This window comes from Salvelinus sp. IW2-2015, linkage group LG23, assembly GCF_002910315.2.
Source record: "Salvelinus sp. IW2-2015 linkage group LG23, ASM291031v2, whole genome shotgun sequence".
Classification (NCBI taxonomy): domain Eukaryota; kingdom Metazoa; phylum Chordata; class Actinopteri; order Salmoniformes; family Salmonidae; genus Salvelinus; species Salvelinus sp. IW2-2015.
The window spans coordinates 972,149-989,651 of record NC_036863.1 but is presented as its reverse complement, the minus strand read 5'-3'; the positions used below and the strand labels follow the sequence as shown (position 1 = coordinate 989,651).

The window sequence follows — 17,503 nt, the reverse complement described above, 5'->3', positions numbered from 1 at the left end:
ACCAAAGTTATAGCAAACCCCTAAAATTGCAGGGAGGGAGAAGGGAACAAAATGTTACTCGGCCAATATACAGTAGTTTTAAACTACACATGATAGAATGACAAAAAAACATACAGACCTCGGCTCCATAAATGCACCTTGAAACGGGTGTTGGGGTTTTGGGGAAGCATGTCGTTCAGAACAAATCGTTATGCAACGTATCCAACGTTCAATCGAACTGAACGCACCCAAGATGGGGCAGGTGCCACACCCCTGCGCCCCGCCCTGATGGCACCTGGCGTTCATTTAAAACCTTTCCTTGCCGCAATGGTAAATTTACTGCGTGGCTGCAGCCAAATATATKATGTCGACAAGCGTCGAATCCGCATTTCAAGGTCCATTTATGGAGCCGAGGTCTGTATTTTTTTTGTTTGTCATTCTATCAGGTGTAGTTTAAGTCGAGTCTACATTGAAGATGATTAGGATAGTTTTCTTATGTTTATGGCCGAAAATCCCATCACCATAAAGTGGCGGACCACCGCTAGATCATTTTTCTTATATTTTTTATTTGTCACAAATTACAACAAGGTCACGTAATTTATTCTGAAAAATTGTGTAGTCTACCCTCAAAGTTATGTTAAGTGGTATAATTGGAAAAAAAACGATTCACTTATATTGAATAACATTTTTCTCCCTGTGTACTGCTATTTTAGGGGTTGGTCAATGCCTCTTTTGTCTGGCGTTCCAGCGCTGCCCCCTGGCTTCAGGTCCAGACCACCTTCTTATCCAAGCAGCCCTGAACCTTGGCTTCTCCCAGGATGTAGCTCTGTGTATGACAGTCTGGTCAGGTACATTTCTTTTGTTGATTTGAGCACGACAACAGTCAAACTAAACTTACCCAGAGAAACTGGTTTGGGCCCAAATGTCTTCTGTACTTTTAGAGAATATTTGACCTGCAGAAAACGAAAGGCAGTGCACTAACCCCAACTAACTTCTGTGCCTTTCCCAAACATTTAACCCTTACCGGAACTCTTTAATCTAACCCTTGTTCCTAAACCTAACCATAATTTTGCCTTAAATTAAATGTTTGTTCAGCTGGGCAAAAGTCCACCTAATCACTGGTTACTTATGTGGGTAGCCTAAGGTTAGTGTTGGGCCAGTAACCAAAAGGTTGCTGAATCCCCGAGCTGACAAGGTAAAAAGGTTGTTCTGCCCCTGAGTAAGGCAATTAACCTACTGTTATCCTGGTACTGAAGACGTGGCTGTTGATTATGGCAGCCCCTGCACTTCTCTGTTTGAGGGGTTGGGTTAAAATCAGAAGACACATTTCAGTTGACTGCATTCAGTTGTACAACTGACTAGGTATCCCCCTTTCCTTTATTTTCCTGTCCCTTTCAGTAATACAGCCCCAGCCATGCCGCCCTCCCCCATTAATGGAGAAAGAGGACCTGCCCCTGCTATGCAAAAGCTGCGCAGGTATTTTTCATTACTCTGGTATTCCAGCACCTGCCTTGGACTTCTGCTCTAATAACGGTTCTATTTGTTAGTGCACACTAGAGTATTTTTTTTGCAAAGGAAAACATTTAGGTCATTTCTTTCTTTCCTGATTTTTATCTTGATTACTCTAACCTGAACTTTTGTCTGATTGCTTTTCCTATCAGGGCCTCTATCCTTGAGCGATGTATCCTTAGGATGTCTACTGCAAGTGTTGCTGTTGGAACAGAAGACATGGATGGTATCAGGAGGTAGGAATCCACTCATTTATTTTTGTCAGCCTAAAGAGCATAGTTAAGGACTCCTATATGAAGGGCCTCAGTTCCTTAATCAGTTGAATTGAACCCTTTACCATTGCTCTTTTGAAATGTATAACATGTTCTCTATTTAGATGGTAAATTCCATGCACTATTTCAAGCAATCTTAGTAGAAATCCTGAAGGCTTGTTTCCCTAGGTCCCAGGCAGGGATGCGTTTGGCCCCACGAAACCTGGATCCAGCTCACATGGAAGGCAATGAATCTGTTCTGAAACGACGGCAGAAACAGGTTCAGTACGGCAAGAACACCTCTGGCTACCAGAATTACCTGGAGCAAGTTCCCAAGTATGACAACTGATTATTATCTGTTTATTTTTTTGCAATCAGAAAAGGGCACGGTAACTAGGTTCTAAAGGATAACTAATGGCCTGCGAAAAGCCCTAAACACATTTACTGAACTATTTATTGGATGAAACCTTGGAAACTTAAAAGTTGGCTATAAATGTAAGTCTCCATGAGTAGGTGGAATATTTATTCATTCTTTTCTCCCCTATCTGATTACAAGGCGTCTGAGAATCTCTGGGCTGCACCCATCCACTCCAAACAAATATAGAAAATACAGCCGCCGTTCCTGGGACATGCAGGTTCGCCTTTGGCGGAGAGCTCTGCATGCGTGGGACCCTCTGTCTGAACCGCATGGAGAAGCTGAGGAACAAGACCCTCTTGACCAACTGTAGGTATTGGGTGTCTTTACATTTGTAATAGTATTTGCTTGTCTTAAGTTGACCCGATCAATTCTTGACTATATGCAGGCAGGGGTTGCTTGAGCAGATGAATTGCGAGCTATATGAAGACTGTAGTGGTAAAGAGAGGACCAGAGGGATGCTGTCAAACTCCAAAGCCCCCTTCTCCTCTAAACCTGCAGTAATGTCATTCAACAGTCCCTGGATGTTTCCCCATGGATCTCAGGTGTGTCAGTTTTACTCTTTTTAACTGTCGTGGGATTTAACTTCTTTTTTTTTTTCATCCCCCCCGATTTTGTCTTGTATTTGGAGAACTGTACAGACTGTGACTTGCCTCTCTTTAGGTGGATGTGTCGGGTCCTCAGGTGCCATCCTCCCAGCCAGGCTTGGGGTACGCCTTTAGCAGTCATCTAACAGCTGATGAGAATGTGGTGGGATGGCTGAGATTTCTCCTGGAAACTGACCACTCCCGCGATCAACAGGCGCACCTGCAGGGCGACCGGCTACTGTGGAAGCCATACTGATCATTGCTGTCAGTCACAGCGGTAGATCTTTTGGGTATATCCTAATAGACTTGCAGGGTTGCACTGGGTGTTGTGCTGACTATGAAAGGGATGATTGCTGTAAAATATTTACAACTTTTGGGTTCACTTTTTACACTTTGGTTATGGTTTTGTATCGCACATTTTCAAACTGCTTCACTAATCATGTACCTACATTGATGTCTATTTGGACCCACTGTAATTCACTTTTTTTGCACCGTTTACCTTTGTCACAATTACATTTAGTTATGTTAAGTTTTCACTGCCCCATCCTCTCTAAAACAGGATTCTATCCTGACCTGCCTGAATTCTGTTTTCTCTCTAAAGAGTAAAGATGTATTAGCTTTMTTGCGTTTGGCTCACCAGCCACATCACCATGTTCACCAGTCTGTGACCCAACTGACTGTCAGGCTCTATACGGTCTCATGCACCATCCTCTCCTGCCTACCTAGCTGTTTTTCTAAAAACAATGTCGATGGGGAAAATGCTATCACTTTGTTTAGTAGTTTTTTTTATTCTTTTTTTTTTTTTCTTAATTGTATTTTTGTACAACCTGAGTACTGATGCAGAACGAAATTAATAAAGATATGTTCCAAATTGAATATGTGGAAAATTGACTCTGGGGAAATGGCACTAGGCTCCAACATACTAACTGTATTACGCCAATCAGCCACAAGATGACACTATACGCTTAGGGTGTTTTTTGTTTTGTTTTTACTTGCCACACCAATACCCGCCAATTTGACGCAAATGTATTGTGGGATGATCAATGCGTCTTAGAGCCTAATATAAAAAGTTATCGATTCCAATGTTGGGCCCTGACACTATTTGTCAGGTCTTATCAATTTGTCACGTAAACAACTGATCCTGATATAGCGAACTACAAGTCCCACAACAGTTTTGTCGGTTCAGTCCAATTTTTGCATATTCCAAACATGAATGACATTTTGAGCTAACTTTTTATTTCCAGCATAAATTCCGAGCTATTTTAAATTTGTCGACTTATATTTTGTTTGAACTATTGAATACTCACTGCTTGCCCCCCTCCCCCCTTCTCACGGTAAATGTTATTTATGAATTCCAATCGCTTACGGGCGTGTGAATGTTTTTTTTAAATGGACGACTGGATGAATTGATTGTAGGCGATGTATTTTTCAAAGGGCGATAGTATCTTTAGATATTTGACACGCTGATCATATTAGATTTTATGTTCCAGATATTGGAATCGACGAATGGTCTGGTACATGTTATGCTTTTTAATAGGTCAATACATCGGAGACCCATAGCCGAACACTAGCGCGGCTGACTAGTCGGGAGCTGCACAGGCTACAAATTGGGTTTATCCTTCATGAGCAGTATTTAACCCGTGTGTGCAAGGCCTAAGGTCCGGTGGGGTTCTTGGTCAAGGTAAGAACGACATTAAATCAAGTAGCCGTTACAAAAAGTTATTGATACCAGCCTCATTAATCAGAAAAATAGCTCACTGCATTATATTCTGCATGGCCGTGTTTTGCTAGCACGCGTCCTAGACACAGCGCAGAGGTCCTAGGGTGTAGCAATAAATGCATGCAATAGCTCGCGAGCCTCGATAGCTAGGGATTGAATCAGATGGTGGGGAGGGAGTCATTGTAATTTACTAATTTAAGGCCAACAACCTATGTTGATTTTAATGTGTATGTGTTTGTCTGCAAATCGGCATAATCAGTTAAATTGACGTAGGCTGAGCTAACGTTAGCTTGCTAGCCATAGACATTACGATTTGCGCTTGCGTTAACTGACCGGCTAGTTAGCTACCATAGCATCAGATTGTCACAGTGCGGCTAGTTGTGGATCTAACGTTACATCCACAACTAGCTACCAATGTTAGCGGAATACCTAACGTTAGTTTTATTTGATATAGCGATGAGAATGCTTAATATCATGTGAACGGGTTTAGACCGACCTTCAAAACTACGATATAATAATTGTGAATGAATAGCTACTATTGCACACTGGATATGTTTGTAATGGACTACAGGGTTGCCAGTTTGTGTTATCTACTAGCTAGCCCTATGTAGCCGTCATTCTGGCTTTCCAAATGCCCCCCCCCCCCCTCAAAATGGTAGCTACCGAACAAACTAGCTATTTCTCAATCTGTTCCATTGGCAATTTTATCATGCAGAAGAGCCAATTGATAGATATGGCAAGCTTGATAACATACGCACCATACACACACGTACATATAGATTTTGTGTTGTAAATCAGTGGCCTGAGGGTACACACTTAATGTGTTTTGAAATGTAATGTTTTTCATTGTATATAAGTTAACTGCCTTCATTTTGCTGGACCGCAGGAAGAGTAGCTACTGCATTGGTAGCAGCTAATGGGGATCCATAATAAATACAAAAATAATTTGCAAGATTGGACCTCAGTATGACCCCCTTTCAAATGTACATATCCATCATTAAAGGGATACTTACGGACTTTGGCAATGAGGCTCTTTGTTTATCTTCTCCAGAGTCAGGTGGATACCATTTTTATGTTGGTGTCCAGTATGAAGTAAGAGTAAGTTTTGCGAGCCAATGATAACTAGCGTTAGCGCAATGACTGGAAGTCTATGAGTATCTGCTAGTGCAATGACTGGACGTCTATGGGTATCTACTAGCATGCTAGCAGATACCATAGGCTTCCAGTTCATTGAGCTCGCCAGCTTGTAGTCCTAAAAAACGGAATGATTTATCTCTGGTTTGTTCAGACATTCCTATGGGGAAAGAATAGGGTTTTGTAATAACCTCAGACATTATTGTTGCCGTTTAACACCGGTTTATGAGATCTTATACGWTTTGTTCTATGAGATATCAGTCAGTTAACATGACCTTCGTGAATTATGAAGCCTTTATGAGCTTTGTTGTGCTTTATTACATACATGCTTAAAAATTCACAGAAAGGGARGTTAGCTGATGAAGATTATATCGTAGAACAAAACGTACAAGATCTCCTAAGCCTGCTTACCACAGACCTTATTTTCGGTGTTTATCAACAACAAAATATTGTAACGACCCTGGGTTTATAAGCGCGGAAATCGACTCCGCCGCACGAGCATGCTTTTGCGGCACAGTCGATAGCGCGCCGGACCTCGGGCTAGAAGGTCGAGGGTTCGAGACCTGCTCCATGCCTGTTTCATTACAATATTAAAAAACAACTCCATTCATTTTCTCCATAGACTTTGTTCAACAAACCATGGCGGATTTAGTGCCTATAAAAAGACGCTATTACTATTGCCATATACTTCCAATCATGGCGCTAGCTGTAGTTAACTTCCTTCAAACTGCACGCAGAGAAATAAAAAATGGCATCCACAAGTTTATCTGACTCTGGGGAAATAGATACATTTCCTCATTGCCAAAATCCCAAAGTATCCTTTTAAGGTTACTGGTTGAGATATTCGTTTTTGGTTAAATGTTCTGGTTGTTGGACATGTGCTTAGTGATCAATGCCATCTGGAATCTAGGGGATGTCCATAACCTTAACCCTTACCCTAACCATTTTACATTTTAATTTCAATGGGATAGGGACGTCCCAGGGATTCCGGATAGCGTGGACTGTTCAAGAAACCCAGAGTGGCTTCATCAGGCAGGTAAGCCCTGAACAGCAGGCACCTTGAGCCTTCATGCTTTCCCCAGGCACCTGTCACCAATCTTTCTGCACTTACATAGTGTGTGTCTGAACACATGTTAATGTGCATGTTTCCTAAAGGTTTGTTCAGTGGTTGAGTATCTCAAAGTCAGTCTCCATCTTCTAGGTCTGGAGACTTTTGACAGAGAAAGGGATYGGTCACCAAAGTCAATATGGCCAACTGTACAGAATATGATGAAAATGGGATTATTGCAAATGTCCTAAAACATTTAGACAGATTTCCCATTTAAGAGGCACCACCACCGTTTTAAACACCTGCTCCTGTTTTGGAGCTTAATGAAGGTGACCCTTGTACTGCCTTTTCCTGTTGAGAAGACAAAAGTGGCAACAGTGCTCCTGTTGTGTGTCTGATTTCTCCCTTCAGGTGAGCTGACTACAGTGATGAACATGCCCCAGTGAGACTGGGCAGGGCAACCTGGCCCAGAGGAGTACTGGAGGTGCCAGAATAGCTCGGCTACTCACAATCAGACGGACGAACAGACAGAGGGTCACCCCTCCCCCTTACCCACCTCCCCTACTCCTCGCAACCATGCCATGGTCACACTGATCGTCGAGCGTCTGCGGGAACATATTCTGGACGGCAACACTCACCAAACGGCCCTCAACGTGGTAAGGTTTCTTCACTTCTGTGTTAGCCTATGACTGCTTGCGTGCCCTTGTCTTGACTGTAATATAGTCCTCATGTTTAGGACCATTTATTTCTCCTGCTGTGGTTCCTCTAAATGAACATGTATGTCTTCCAGTCTCTGCTGGACCCCAACAACCTAGGAATTTGCTGGCCTACAGATGGATTGATGCCTGGTGAGTATGTACAAGTATAGCCACTTAGCCTGTGATTCAGCAATGCCTTGCATTACGCTTTGTAATTTTGGCATTGTGCTGTGCCATGTTGACACGAGCACAGGGTAATGGGGGTGAATTCCAAATTACAGAAGGGAATTGGTTGTTGAAAGGAGTATATGAAACATTTTAATAGGGCAAACAACTGTTAGAAAACAACTCGACAACCACCCAGTAGCCTATTCACAACCAATAGTAATCTAATTTCACCTTGTTAAAAAAAAAAAAAGACTACTTTTTATGTTCATTTGCAGAGACGTTTTGAAAAACAGTTGGTTTCTGTCAATTACTCTGTGACAGCACTGGGGGAACCACTCGCTAAACTGGTGGCATAGAAATCAATACAACTGAGTGCACTGGCACTGCAAACATTGCACACATGTTCAGCATTTTAGCTCATATAGTTATCCTAGGAAATTATTTTGCACCAAAATGTTGTGACACAATAGACCAGTAGCCAAATTACATGTCACAACGTTTTTGATAATTTACAGATGTCCTTGTCCTTCGATAGAGTGGTATATGGATGACGAGGTGATTTGCAAGGTGTATTTCTATTCATCATTGAAATATGGTAATCATAACCACTGTAATATCATAATAATAACAGTCATTTTGTAATGTAAAATATGAGACGCAGGGATGGATTGATCAGGGGATGTACATTCAACAAACAACCTGTTAGCTGTCCAACTCAATGCCTATCCCGGGGAGTAGCGTAGCTAGCCATATGTTCAAAAGGCTACTGAGAGTGCACAGTCATACGGTCTGAATGCTAGCTGACATTCTCATCTTTAAAAAAAAACACGCCATGGTCTCTGCCTAGAAAACTTCTCGGACTAGCCCATTATTCAAGCCATTATTAGAGAGAGAGAGAGAGAGTGTGTTAGGCAACCCCACTGGGCACTGGGGCTAGAGGTGCGTGCATTTTCCATTTCTCAAAAAGTAGGCATTTTCCACTTCTCAAAAAGTAGGCTACTGCTAATAAAGTTAAATAGACTGAACAACAGTACTATGGTGCCTGGGGAAGGGTTTCCTTCTCCACCACCCCTTGTTTTATATACACCCCAAACAGGAAACCACATTACCTGGTCAATTGCATGCATGTACTTTAGGGCGGATCATGCTAAGGGAATCTTCTTAAAACAGAAACTACAGTTGGCAGGGATGATTCCTCAAAGCCTGTACTTGTCAGCTATCACTACATACACTTCATACTTGTATTTGGTATGATTGTCAATGTCATTTTCATACCATAGCATAGCTGTCCCCTTCATACAGTACTTTCCTTGTCAATTCATTATCTTAGAGCCTACTTTCAGGAAAGGAAGCTGATTCTCTCTAGCCTATACACTCACCGGACATTAGGAACACCATCTAGTACTGGGTCGGACCCCCCTTTGCCTGCAGAACAGCCTGAATTATTTGGGGCATTCTACAAGGTGTCAAATGTTCCACAGGAATGTTGGTACATATGGCTGCAGATTGGACAGCGCTACATTCATGCTGCGAACAGCCCATCTATAAGATACTCTATTGGGTTGAGGTCTGGGGACTTTAAAAAAWAWATATATATTTCAGCTTTATTTAACCAGGTAGACCAGTTGAGAACAAGTTCTCATTTACAACTGCGACCTGGCCAAGATAAAGCAAAGCATTGCAACAAAAACCACACAGAGTTACACATGGGATAAACAATCGTACAGTCAATAACACAATATAAAAATCTGTATACAGTGTGTGCAAATGAAGTAAGGAGGTAAGGCAATAAATAGGCCAATAGTGGCGAAGTAATTACAATTGAGCAACTTACACTGGAGTGATATATGTGCAGATGTGGATGTGCAGGTAGAAATACTGGTGTGCAAAAGATGAGAAAAACTAAAACAAATATGGGAATGAGGTAGGTAGTTGATTGGTTGGATGGATGGACTGCGCAGGACACTCAAGTAAACTGAACTCGCTGTCATGTTCCAGGCAATGTTTTTTCACTCCTCAATTGTCCAGTGTTGGTGATCGCGTGCCCGCTAGAGCCGCTTCTTCTTGTTTTTAGCTGATAGGAGTGGAACCTGCTGTAGTCGTCTGTTGCAATAGCACATTCGTGACAAGCACCGACAAGTTGTGCGTTCCGAGATGCCGTTCTGCACACCGCTGTTTTTACTGTAGTGTTATTTGTCTGTTTGTGACCCGCCTGTTAGCTTGCACAACGATTCTTGCCATTCTCCTTCCACCTCTCTTATCAACGAGCTGTTTTCACCCACAGGACTGCCGCTGACTGGATGTGTGTTTGTCGCACCATTCTCGGTCAACCCTAGACACTGTCGTGTCAAGGCCAGGAGGCCGTCCGTTTTCTGAGATACTAGAATCCTGCASGCCTGGCACCGACGATCATAACACGCTCAATGTTGCTTAGGTCACTAGTTTTGCCCATACTAACATTCAATCGAATATTAACTGAATTCCTCGAAGCCTGTCTGCTTGCTTTATATAACAAGCCACATGACTCACTGTCTGTAAGACCGAARCACCTAAAAAAAAATGGCTGGGGAGTGTATGTCCATTCAGAAAGTTTCTAAAGCCTGTCTGGACTCCATCTCTTCAATAAGAATCAAACGCTCCTGTCATTATGTAATCTTGTAAAAGGCGTGTTTTCAGTAGCTTAGGCTACATTACTTCTCTCAATACGGCGTTCTCTCTTTGACGAACATATGCCAATGCCATCGAATGACCGCAGCAGCTGTGTTTGTGACTTTATGCAAATATTTAAGGAAAAGTAGAAGAAAACCCATCATACTTCGTTTGAATGGTTTTGTGCATCGAAATAGGATCTGTATAAAAATAATGTACATACAGAAAAGCCAACAGACAAGAACAAGGTAGGCATATCTCTTTATTTTGACTCAATTAAATGTTGTCAATACGAAAATGCGACCGATCCCCTTCAACCTGGCATTTCTTAATTTGTTGATTAATATTTATAAGTAATAACCTGAATAATAATAATAATGTAATGGCATGATAATAACGAAGTGTAATGGCTTGTTTCAAATAGGTTTTTACTAAGAAGCATATCCTTGTAAACAAGTGAACAAACAGAATTTCCGACAGAAGACGATTGTCTGTGCTACAACGAATTAGATCGCGGACAGTTCTTACTGTAGAGGGTCACTGCAGACCCAATGGATCGTGTGTCTGTGACAGACCATCGAAGTTTCGTCTCACATATGGATGTGCTGGAGATGTTCTTTAGAACCTCCAAGGTCATCTGGTGGCGGCAGTCTAGACCAGCTGGACCAGAAGGGCAAATGACAAACGAGTAAGTTGTTTTGTAGTCGGTAGCTAGCTAGCAATATAAGCTCTTTTTTCAAATGAAGCAGTGTTGTTCAGTACAGTATAACACGGAACCAAAACCGGCTGCGCGCGTGCGCCATCGTGCGCCATCGTGCGCCATCGTGCATAAATGTATTTTGTCCCCCTACAACAAACGCCATCACGACACGCAGGTTAAAATATCAAAACAAACTCTGAACCAATGACATTAATTTGGGGACAGGTCGAAAAGCATTAAACATGTATGGCAATTTAGCTAATTAGCTTGCACTTGCTAGCTAATTTGTCCTATTTAGCTAGCTTGCTGTTGCTAGCTAATTTGACCTGGGATATAAACATTGAGTTGTTATTTTACATGAAATGCACAAGCTCCTCTACTCCGCCAATTAATCCACACATAAAACGGCCAACCTAATCGTTTCTAGTCATCTCTCCTCCTTCCAGGCTTTTTCATCTTTGAACTTATATGGTGATTGGCATCTAAACTTTCATAGTATTACCAAGACTACCGGCAAAACAGTTTGTCTTTCAATCACCCACGTGGGTATAACCAATGAGGAGATGGCACGTGGGTACCTGCTTCTATAAACCAATGAGGAGATGGGAGAGGCAGGACTTTCAGCGCGATCTGCGTCAGAAATAGGAATGAGTTCTATTTTAGCCCTTGGCAACGCAGACGCTGGTTGGCGCGRGCGAGCAGTGTGGGTGAAATAATTGAATAACATGGATTTCTAAATGTATTTTGCGACGCTCGCGCACACGACGTGTCCMGTCTGGTCAGCATGTACGTTTGTGATCGATTCGGCCGTAACGGGGCTTACTAGTACCACTACAAGCCAAGCTAGGCAAGTTGAGCTAGCCAGCTTTGTTTGCTATACCTAAAATGTACTGTAGTCTGTTATAGCTAGCTAACCTCATTGCATCTTATTAGGATCAAAGCTGGAGAAATGTTTTGATGATGATGAAGAGTAAAGGAATTCATTTGGATGGAGAGTAAAGGAATGACTCATATTAGTTTTTGAGTAACTATACCTGTGTGTTGTAGCTAACTAGCTAATGTGTGGCTGTGAGATGTGTTATGTTCTGCATCGTGTTGCTACAGTAGGAATACAGACAGAACACAACGATTGCCCATGAAAGGCATTTTTTTGTTGTCATTATCTTACAGACAATACKGTTTGGTGGCCTACAGATTATTTTTGGAGTTTGTTCTATGTGGAGAGAAGCTAGGCACAGAACACTGAATTCCTTTGCCTGTGTAACAGTTTAACTTTTACGTCCGTCCCCTCGCGCGAACCAGGGACCCTCTGCACACATCAACAACTGACACCCACGAAGCATCGTTACCCATCGCTCCACAAAAGCCGCGGCCCTTGCAGAGCAAGGGGAACCACTATTTCAAGGTTTCAGAGCAAGTGACGTCACCGACTGAAAGGCTGCTAGCGCGCACCACCGCTACCTAGCTAGCCATTTCACATCGGTTACATTCACCCCCCTTTCGACCTCCTCCTTTTCCGCAGCAACCAGTGATCCGGGTCAACAGCATCAATGTCACAGTATAACTTTAGTCCGTCCCCTCGCCCCAGGCGCGAACCAGAGACCCTCTGCACACATCAACCACGGTCACTCACGAAGCATCGTTACCCATCGCGCCACAAAAGCCGCGGCCCTTGCAGAGCAAGGGGAACCACTACTTCAAGGTCTCAAAGCGAGTGACGTAACCGATTGAAATGCTATTAGCGTGCACCACCGCTAACTAGCTAGCCATTTCACATCCGTTACACCTGCATGTGTTGTTGGGGCCATTAAAGCAATGAATCCCTCACACGATGGACAAATAAGTTGATGACTTTAGATGAGATGTGGAAAGTCCATAACAACAATCTCCCCTTGTTTCAAAGTGACTGCGAACACCTCATTGCACCCACCAAACACACCATATGCAAATATTCCCTTTTTAAAACTGTAGTATTCATTTTATTTTTATTCTACTATATATACAATGAGTGTACAAAACTCAGTATTAGGAAGGTGTTCTTAAAGTTTTGTACACTCAGTGTATGTCATACAACTGTTCCTGCGTACTGCTGTGTAAACTCACCTCGGTCTCCAGAGCAAATAAACTTTGRTTTGAATAGAATCCAAGTCTACTTATATGCTACATTGACTAATCTGCTGTTTTATTGAAACATGTTTACTTGCCCACAAATTAAAGTGTAAATTATACACCAACTACCTGCATCATTTGTTTTCGCATAAAGATTGTTGTTAGTTACTTCCAAAAAAACATTACATGAATATCACAATAAATTGATCATGAAGTTGAAGTCAACACTTGCTTGGTTTCTGATGCAGCTGGAATCGTTTAGTCACTTGTCAATACACTTGTAAATAAGATTCTCAATAAAATAAATCTGTTATATACATATGTACAAGAGCTAGCAATATCTAGACCACAATGCAGTTGTGAGCATACTATGCATTCTGTATTATACTACAACATCAGTCTTACTGAATATGGATGTTGTGTTGGCTGCACGTTCCAGGCAGAGTCCTGAATGTTCATTAACTGGTGAACCTTGTGTTGGGCAATGGCAGCTAGTCTGGCAGAACTTCATGAGCTCCTTGACCTTGGACTCATAGACTATACACTTTGGCTCTTGCCAGCCCTGTGCAGTCTTTTCCTCTTCCCAGTCAGATGATGTTGAGCTTGAGCTTGTTCCTGGCTGAAAGCTTTCATCCACTGGGTCCAATGTGTTTATTTGCCCTATCATGGAGTCATGGAACAAATTTTAGCAAAGGTGACTTACACTAGGTCCTGAGCTTGATATTGATGCCGCTGCAGATGTTGATGGGATCGGACTCTGTAAGTAGAACACATAAGCCAGTGCCTTTAGCTTATGCGGTAGTTAGTTAGCTAGCTAATGGTTAGATACGGTCCGATAGGCTGTAGCTAACGTAACCTAATGTAGCTAACGTTAGCTTGCAAAGTTACAAATTGCTTTGAAAAGTCTAGCCAGCGAATTATGAAACCTAGCTAGATTTTTGTTTAGATAAACAACTGTACACTGAACAAAAATATAAACGCAACATGCAACAATTTCAAAGATTTTACTGAGTTACAGTTCATATAAGGAAATCAGTCAATTGAAATAAATTCATTAGGGCCTAGTATATGGATTTCACATGACTGGAATACAGATACCCCAGTCTGTAGTGACTCCGCAACACTGCGATGCAGTGCCTCAGACCGCTGCGCCACTCGGGAGGCCTGGAAATTCTTGGTTTTTAATGTATTAATGGACATATACAGTGAAAGACCAGCGGTGAAATTTCCCTTTTAAAGGACCAAGTCCACTGTGTTTAATGCATAACAGCTCCCTGTAAAAGTTTAATCATGGTACCGCTTCTCTCTTTGTGGGTTGTTGTCAAGAGCAAGCTGCAACTACATTGCATCAGGAATGAATTGCCTTTTGTCCATTTTCTCACAATTTAATTAAATGAATATTGACAGTAGTTTATATTAATGGTATCATCTTTCTTTATCCTCACAGAGAGCAGTTATTGGCAGTTCAGCCCTCCCTCCAAGCCTGGCCTGCAGGGTGTGCTGAGCTCCAGTTTCCCCCCCGGCCCTGTCCCTTTGGTTTCCCCCGAAACCCACCTCCCAGAGGGGGAAGCCCTGCACCGGCCCCTGGTCCCAAGCACCTCAGTAACGGACCTGTCTTTTCCCGGTGCACCCCCTCCCCCTCCGCCACCCCCGAAACGCCACTGTCGCTCACTGTCCGTGCCAGAGGACCTTTCACGCTGCCGTTACACCTGGCGACCCAGCGCGTCGAGGGTCTGGACACCTGTGAATCGCCAATGCCACAGTGGAGGGGGAGCGGGGGGGCCTTGTCCGCTTCGTGCTCCTAGCTCGTCTCTAAACTCCTCTCTACACTCCTCTTCAAGCCCCACATTCTTTAGCCTTGCTCTCTCCCCTGACTCCCCACTGCCCTGGAATTTCCCATGGGACCCAAGTGACACTGCTGGAGGAGGCGCCTGCTGCTGTTTCTTCCCCTCTCCGTCGTCCTGCTCATCCTCTCCCTCTCCGCTCCACCCTCCCCCTCCTCCGCAGCGACGCTTCTCGCTGTCCCCTGTCCTTATCAGAGAAGCTGCTGCTCAGTTCCTGCCCCCGCCTCCAGTTCCACCCCAACGTGCAGCACCCCCTCCAGTTGTGCCTGCTTCGCCCTCCTCTGCCTGCAGCACCCCGTCCTCTCTCCGCCGAGCCATCCCCCCTCAGCTCCCACGCTGCCACTCCCAGCCCTGCGACCTGCTTCTTCTCAAACCGGGCCTGAAGCGACGCCGTGACCCAGACAGACCATTTGCCCGGCCAGTACTGGACTTCACCAAGATGACTCAGGTAAACAAAAGATAACCGCGGGTCAGCAAATGAATATAAATTGTTGCCGTATGTAGATTGGTGGAGGTGGAACATGCCATCTTCTAGCCAGAGGAAGGTTAAGGCTTAAAAGGCATCCTTGTTAAGCTTGTCAAACTACACAGTTTAACCATACTGTAACAAAGAAACATTCCAATTCATCAGTGAGATGGACCATTCATTTTTATAACATCAGTAGACATACATGAGGCAAAACTGTCACCCAGACCACACCTGCCTATAATTGTTCTTGTTACCCATTGTCTCAGGCCAATGTCTTGGCCAGTTGTCTCTTCTACCCCCCATGCCCTAGGCTCAGCCCTTGAGTTTGGGTGATTGGCAGGGTTTCAATGGCCCTGACTGTAGGCAATGGCAGCCCACTGTTGTACTGTACACCAAGACTCACTGGAATTMATTTGCATATACTTTGCATGCAGCTGCTGAATGTCTTTGAGAAAGTCTGGCTTCCCTTTTTAGTGCTTCCAGTCACCCCCTGACATTAGAAAAATACTAAGAATACTACACTAAGAAGTTGTTAATGTCCCACTAAAACATGTGCATGTGGTATATGTAAAACAGTTGTGTTCTAGCTAAGTTTAGAATAGTCTCTTTCAAAAGCCACAGTCATTTGAAGAGTTTGAGTCGGGCATACGAGACTAGGCTTAGACCTCTACAGTTTTTTTGTCCGTTCAGCCCCATATATTCAATTTGTTCGATACTATCACAGTTCATTTTCAGGGAGATATGGTATCATATTACATTTGTTTCTACAGTTTGTCACATTTTAACTGAAAAACTAACTTTGGCGCCCATGTTAAAAGAATCACAGATATTATGTATGATGCTACATTTTTCCACTTCCTAGCCAGTTATATCAACTTGGTTTCATTTGATATATCTATTTCTTTATTGTAAATAGAGAACATGTGTGGTTTGAATACAGTCCTGAATGTAAACTGCTCTTGTATTTCTAGAGGCCTGATAAAATGTGTAAACAAGGCCTTGTTTGATCTCTCCTATTTGTGTCTTTCCAGACTCGAAGTACCGACCCCTTGAGTTGTATGGAGCGTGGGAGGCTGGCTTCTGGAGGGGACGTTTGCATGGGCCTTGAGCCTTTTTGGGGGGATTTCAGAGGATCATGTTCACCAGCAGAGGGGCTGGGAAGGACGAGCATTGGACCTCTAAGCGAGAGTGATGAGGAGGGTGAAGAGGGGGAGGAAGAGGAGGACCCTGATCGAGAAGAGTGTCAGCCGAGTGTCTTTGAGAGGGATTGTACAGAACTAGATTTGAGCCTAATTGAAGAAAATTAAAATCTTGTTAATTGGAGACTGTTTTTCCCCTCTAGCCCCAGCATTCAACACTCCACCCCAGCCCTGCTCCGCTTTCATCAGCAGGGCTCTCAGGAACACGACTTCTCTCTCATGGGATGAGCTGGGGTGTATATATATAATCTCATTGACAACGGTCATGAAATGACTACTACTAATAAGAACAATTCATGCAGGTAGCCATGGATGTGGTCTTTCCATCAGAGTACATTCCAGAACCAGTTGCTGAAACATTCTTGTGAATAATCTGAATGCTGGAGATGCCAGCTATTCCCGTAGTGTGTGTTGAATGGCTTCTTAATGCGCCCTCAAACAGACTAGGATGGAATGTTGGAAGACTAACAACCTTCTGGTCACTTGCTTTCTTTTACATGACTTTCCTCTCGATTGTCTTTTTTTTCGGTACAGTAGTAAGAATAGACTTTCTTGAATGATGGTGATGAATTGAATATCTGTGTTTTGTTAAGTTTGATGCAAAAGGGCAGTATGTCATTGCAGTTTTATTTCTGCGGTCCTTATATTTCCTGGTAAACAATCCACATGATTCAGCATAAGCCTTAAGAACAACTTTTTTTTCTGTAAAAAAAAAAAAAAATACTACTATGAAAATGAAATGAATTGTGTAGCAGTTGATATTAGTCCTTTTGTTATTTCTTTTCTGCTGTTTTCTTAATATTTCTTATCTCTAGGACTCGTCCTCTGAATATAGAGATGTATAGACATTGATAATGAATGCACTGTGTTTGACAAGTTAAACAAAAACCTAAAAATGGGAGGCAACCACTGAGGGCACATTGTAATATTGTATTATACAGCGATCATTTGTTGAAAACAAGTTATGTGTAAAGATGGTAGCTGACAGACCCGGGGAAGGCCATTGCTGTCTTTTAGAGATGTT

General features: G+C 42.9%; 2 protein-coding genes across 2 annotated transcripts; both read left to right on the top strand.

Annotated features, from left to right (window-relative positions):
- The first annotated feature begins 321 nt into the window (after positions 1 to 321).
- slbp2 (stem-loop binding protein 2) lies at positions 322 to 3,424 on the top strand. Its single transcript, XM_023968426.2, has 8 exons — positions 322 to 393; positions 693 to 827; positions 1,378 to 1,455; positions 1,641 to 1,724; positions 1,929 to 2,075; positions 2,296 to 2,463; positions 2,543 to 2,699; positions 2,818 to 3,424. The coding sequence occupies exons 1-8, from the start codon at positions 344 to 346 to the stop codon at positions 2,995 to 2,997; spliced, it is 999 nt and encodes a 332-aa protein (XP_023824194.1). The 5' UTR covers positions 322 to 343; the 3' UTR covers positions 2,998 to 3,424.
- A 683-nt stretch (positions 3,425 to 4,107) lies between these two features.
- fam53c (family with sequence similarity 53 member C) lies at positions 4,108 to 17,257 on the top strand. Its single transcript, XM_023968424.2, has 6 exons — positions 4,108 to 4,422; positions 6,567 to 6,631; positions 7,055 to 7,299; positions 7,434 to 7,491; positions 14,415 to 15,259; positions 16,312 to 17,257. The coding sequence occupies exons 3-6, from the start codon at positions 7,225 to 7,227 to the stop codon at positions 16,585 to 16,587; spliced, it is 1,254 nt and encodes a 417-aa protein (XP_023824192.1). The 5' UTR covers positions 4,108 to 4,422; positions 6,567 to 6,631; positions 7,055 to 7,224; the 3' UTR covers positions 16,588 to 17,257.
- The last annotated feature ends 246 nt before the right edge of the window (positions 17,258 to 17,503 follow it).